At 41.6% G+C, this 6,000-nt stretch overlaps 1 protein-coding gene across 1 annotated transcript in view; it reads right to left on the bottom strand.

Annotated features, from left to right (window-relative positions):
* Positions 1–253: 253 nt before the first annotated feature.
* Positions 254–6,000, bottom strand: part of LOC144704940 (peroxidase 43-like) — a 45,464-nt gene continuing 39,717 nt past the window's right edge. Inside the window, exon 6 of the mRNA XM_078577526.1 lies at positions 254–499. Within this exon, the coding sequence (XP_078433652.1) occupies positions 254–499 (246 nt within the window). The remainder of the gene's footprint in view (positions 500–6,000) is intronic.

The raw sequence follows: 6,000 nt of genomic DNA, 5'->3' as shown, positions 1-6,000 counted from the left end.
TGGTGGACTGCGCGCGGGTGCGGTGGCATGCTGGTGGGGTGTGTGCATGTGAACATGCTGGCATGCTGGCAATGTTGCACGTGTGTGAGCACACGGATCGACGCAATGCGCGCTTGGGGGTACACCGATGTGGGCGGGGGCGTGGGGGGTGCGCTAGCGAGCACGGTGGGAGTACTTGGGCAAGCAGATGACGTCAGGCAGATGGCACATGCCGGTGGCCAGCGTGCACTAGGGTCAGGTAGGCGCGAAGCTATCATGCGCGGGTGCAGTGAGCGCAGGCATGCGCCGGTGCCAGATGCACGAGCGGCGACCACCGATGTGTTTGGTGCATGGACAACGCCGGGCAGTAGATTACATCAGCAGCAGCAATGGAGGCATCGGCGGCAGTGGCGACGGCGGTGGCATCGTAGATGGAGATGGCGACAGCGCCCACCGTGGCAATGGTGGCATCGGCAGTGCCAGCTTCAAGAACAGCCCAAGGAAGGGATTCTTGCCGATTCTTGAATCACAACAAAATTATGAATTCTAGTTCCTAATTTAAGGTTTCAAGAAATAACTATGAGGTGGGCGCGACGATGTCGGTTCCTCCACGGATGACTCTCGACGTGGACAGAACGACATGGCAAATTATACCACGATCTATTCTATTCTAAGAAAAGATAGAAATCTCCCAAGGGGAGGAAGGCAGGAGCCAACCAAAGATAATTCCACTTTCCATCAACTCCAAAAGGTTCATTGGGCATGCCTTCCTTTGTATAGTGTAGGGAGGATGCCCAGTTAGGACAAATGGGGAGAAACCGTCTCATGATGAGAGGTTCCTACTTAATCGTACATTAAAATAAAACAACAAAAGCAATGATGGACGAGGCCCAAAGACGAAGGCCCATCCACAACTCAAAATGAAAACAAAATACATGAAAATCAAAATAAAATTCTCATGACCCGTCCTTAGGCCATTGTTAGGACGTGTTGGTGCAGACATCGGCTTGGGCAGCTTGAAGAGCTTGTTGCCATCCCTTGGTGTTGTTGGCAAGATGGTCCCCCACCAGGTAGAGATATAGATAAATAAAGACATAGAGATAGGGATAGGGATAGGGATAGAGATAGAGATAGAGATAGAGATAGAGATAGCGATAGAGATAGAGATAGAGATAGAGATAAATAAAGACATAGAGATAGGGATAGGGATAGGGATAGAGATAGAGATAGAGATAGAGATAGAGATAGCGATAGAGATAGCGATAGAGATAGAGATAGAGATAGAGATAGAGATAGAGATAGAGATAGAGATAGAGATAGAGATAGAGATAGAGATAGAGATAGAGATAGAGATGGAGATAGAGATAGAGATAGAGATAGAGATAGAGATAGAGATAGAGATAGAGATAGAGATAGAGATAGAGATAGAGATAGAGATAGAGATAGAGATAGAGATAGAGATAGAGATAGAGATAGAGATAGAGATAGAGATAGAGATAGAGATAGAGATAGAGATAGAGATAGAGATAGAGATAGAGATAGAGATAGAGATAGAGATAGAGATAGAGATAGAGATAGAGATAGAGATAGAGATAGAGATAGAGATAGAGATAGAGCTAGAGATAGAGCTAGAGATAGAGATAGGCATAGACATAGAGATAAAGATAAAGAGGTAGAGATAGTGGTAGAGATAGACATAGAGATAAAGATAAAGAGGTAGAGATAGTGGTAGAGATAGAGATAGAGATAGAGCTAAAGATAGAGATAGAGATAGAGACATAGATTGAGATAGAGATAGAGATAGAGATAGAGCTAAAGATAGAGTTAGAGATAGAGACATAGATTGAGATAGAGATAGAGATAGAGATTGAGATAGGGACAGAGATTGAGAAAAATTTACAGATAAAGATAGCTATAGACATTCATATAGAGACAAAGATACAGATAAAGATAGATATAAAGATACATATAGAGACAAAGATACAGGTAAAGATAAATTTAGAGACACATATAGAGACAACGATAGAGATTGATTGAAATAGTCAGAGATAGATAGAAATAGACATAACAATACAGTTAGTGATTGAGATAGAGATAGAGATGTAAATAGTCATAGACAGTTATAGATATGAATATAGATATGGATAAATATATAGATAGAGAGAGTTAGAAAGAAAGATCTAGATAGGAAAACAGATAGCAATATAAATAGAGGGAGAGATAGAGTTAGACATAAGGATAGAGATAGAGATGGAGAGAAAGATTGTGTAAAGATAGAGATAGAGATAGAGATTAAGATAGAGATAGAGATACAGAGATAGATAGAGATAATGATAGCTACTGCGAGAGAGAAAAGGATCTTTGGGGTTCCTGCCCTCTTCATCACGGAGATTTATCTTACAGCTTTATAGAGTAGGTTCGAGGAGCAACGACGTGGAACAATCCACTACTGCTAAGTTCACCGTGACAAGTTTACTTTAGTGAAGTCATTCCCGCTACCAGAAGAATAGCCATCGCTGCCTTGCCTTGCTCGTTAGTAGAAGCCTTTTAGGGTTGTCCTTGTTGCCACCACACCTACTGCCACCGTCGACACCTGCCGCCGATCCTCGCATACGCCGTCGACGCCCGTCGCATGCCTGGCCGCTGCTGTGCAGATCCTCGCTGCGTGTGGCCTCATTTGAAGTGGCCTATTGCTGGTGCAATTCCATCACCCCACTAAAACATTTTGGGCACCATCTTCGACGCTGCACAGCCACAGTTGCAGCTGTGTTTGTTCAACTTTCGCCACCCCTTTGGTGTGTTGGAACCTAGCTCTCTCACTTCAGCAACTCACACAGAGAATGGAAGGACAGGCACTCACTCTCTTGATCTGACAAAGAGAAAAAAGGTTTCTAAGCCCTCACTCTCTAGATTTCACATAGAGAAACAAGATGCAAGAACACTTTGAGAGAGAAAGGAACCTTGATGCACACAGCATACTACAACAGTAAAAACTCCTACATATTTATAGGCACTCCCCCATAACTGCCTATGGATTTAAACAAACCTAGACCACACACCTATCCATGTGCTTGGTTTTCAAAGACACCAGTCTTGAGCTCCTTAAAATATGCTGCTGCCTCCACATCTTCCTATAAACCAGTTATCCCTGTTGACCTGCTTTATTCCTTGACATAGTCAAACTAAAACCCCTAATATAACTCAGTCAAGATTAAACTCCAACATGGTAGGCTGTTGTCCTTATCCTCGGTCACCACTCTCGGTTGCTCTCGTTCACCTTTCCCCCAGTCTCTACCACCGTTGCTGACCCCTGGTTGTAGCCATCCATGCGCAACCAGATCGGTCGACCCCGAGCGCCGCCCGTAGGAGGGGTCTGCAATCGTCTCTTCCCGATCGTATTTGAGTGCTATTGCTTGTTGTGCGACCTTGTCCCAGCCATCTTGGGCCTCCGTCGGGTGTACCGTAGGTCACCGCGCCCCCAACCCTTTGCCCCTTGTGGCCAGTTAATCTGGGACACATACATCGCCCTAGGTCGCAAACGCCTGTGACCACAGGTTGCCCTAGGCTGTTGTAGTGGGCTACCGCCTTGCCCCTGTTCCTTCGGCCGACGACCACCTTCAACCAGTCACCCCTAGCCGAGCATGGCTGCTACTGTAACCCGCGCGGCATCCGACAACTAGTTTGCGGGTGCAACACCACCGTGGTTGTTCAACGCACACTACTAGTGGCCTAGTGTCATTCACCATCATCATCGGTACTCTACCCGTGGCATTAGCGACTGTCTCCGAGGTCACCTACCCGTTCACTCTGACAACGATGACTACGACTCGCATAGAGCATCCGGACCATGGGCCCACATGTCATACCGCCTACCCCCCATTTATTTACTCTATTATTACCTTCATCACGGCCGTCCTCGTTTGCTTTTTGCTGTGATTCTCTAGTCATAGGTTAAGCCTTCAAGCTGATTATTCCAGTCATTGTGAGCCTACCTGCTATCGAAGATTCCCGAGTGTTGTTTTTTGGTTTTACATTCAAGGTCCACAGCTTTCAACATATATTTTTTAATTTATTTTACTACGCATGCATGATGCCTTCACATCGCTGCATATCTAATCTCACGCCCCCCTCCATGTGGTGTAACACGAGAAGTTTGATCACGGCAGGTAGTGTTGCATCATTAGGTACAACATGCAATATTCAAAAGAGCTGAGAAACTTTGAATATTTTAATATCCAATTCATATTAATTAATGTGGATTTATTATATAAATGATCATACATACTAATTTCAACATGTGTGTGAACGTGTGCATCAGCAACTTCTGGGGTGAGCTGGCTTTCTACACCACAAAAGTACCTTGTTGGGAGGCACTAATGGTGGTCACATGTATTTTATGCATTAGCAGATAAAGATTCTGCAAATGATCTTTACAGAGTAAAAATGCAGATGCATTGTGGGTTTAATATAGAAAAAGGGGTCATAGACAAGATAGAAAGTTGTAGAAATAGATTTATACATAAATAAATTGATGCAAAATAGGTGTTCCAAAAGGATAAAGCCTAGGTACATTTTATGTCATTGATGTTCATTGATAAGCCAAAAAATAGGGGTAAATTTTGTAATTTTTTAATCCCTTGTCGTTGTTAATTTTACCTTATACAATTAAATTTATAAACCCCTCTTAAGATGTATAGTGATAACTAGAGGTATCGTCCAAGAGAAGCTAGCAAGGTAATTCAATTGTGATCTTCATGAGTGATTTGACCCTAATTAGAGTAAACTTGATCTTCAATAAAGATCCAACCACCCTAATTAGCTGATGAAATTAGAAAGGGAGGTAGAAGAGATGAGAATAATATAAGAAATAGGAAGCTCTAAATTTAATTCTTTAATACAATTTAAAGGATCAAAGGAGTCAATTAGAGCGATTAATAAGAAAATTTGATAGGTGTTGGTTGGTTTTGAGGCTTGGTAATTCAAAAATTACTAAACTGTTAGATAATAAAAGGGACACTTTAATTTCCTAAAAACTAAGCATTTTTTTAGACTTTTTATGGTGCACTTGGAATAGCTAAGTAAATCTCACAATATCGCTTCTCATGCCCTCCATCCAAGAATTTTTGAATTTCAAACCATGTTCAAGAGGAAAAATCACAAACTTCACTAAAACATAATCCAAATAACACTAAAATTCAATTACAATGAAATAGAAAGCACCTAATAGAATTGATCTAGCATGAATCTCCTCTCTGTCTTGCAATTGTGATAGAGCCACTTCAGAATGACCCCCCCCCTCCAAATTTAGCTTTTATACTTAGGTTTCATGGTAAAAATTACCATTTTACCCTCATTTAGTAATTAATTTTTATCCATCAATGTAGGATTGATCTTAGTGATCTAACCATACAGATAGAAAGAGGAGGTTGAGATGAGCAAAAAACCATAAAAAATCATCTCAATCAAAAGTTATTAATAATGAATTTTGACCAATCCTAGCCGTTAGATCAAAATTCATTTATTTAATTATTTTTTTCTTCACACGCTATGATGTGTCAATGGCGGATTGGCTGGAGAATTTTGAACTTAAAATGGGAGGTTGATTCTCGGCGTGCCACGTACCCCTTGTCCTTTAAACAAAATGAAGATAAAATAATAAAAATAGACATAATATAAAGCGATTTGCACTTATCTGTGCGCTTTCAAAGTTTAACCCAATCACAGAGTGCCACATCACCTTCCGTGCGTGCGCTTTGTATGCACAGCACGGGAGGTGAACTTACCTCCCAGAGAGAGAATGGTCTAGAACTTTGCAAAAACGTCCATGATTAAATGTGCACGTGCAAACCAACGTGGCCCGAAAAATATATATATATTTCCTTTTCACTCTCTCTCCACTTTTTGCTGAAAACATTAAATAAAAAATAGTGATTAATTACAATAAAATCCCATCAGTATTTTAATTGCCTACAAGCATGAACGAGAGCTGTTTTAAGGGCATAATTGTAGCAACAATTTAAG

The sequence above is a fragment of the Wolffia australiana genome, chromosome 6 (genome assembly GCF_029677425.1).
Source record: "Wolffia australiana isolate 7733 chromosome 6, ASM2967742v1".
Classification (NCBI taxonomy): Eukaryota; Viridiplantae; Streptophyta; class Magnoliopsida; order Alismatales; family Araceae; genus Wolffia; species Wolffia australiana.
This window is presented reverse-complemented; position numbering and strand designations above follow the sequence as displayed.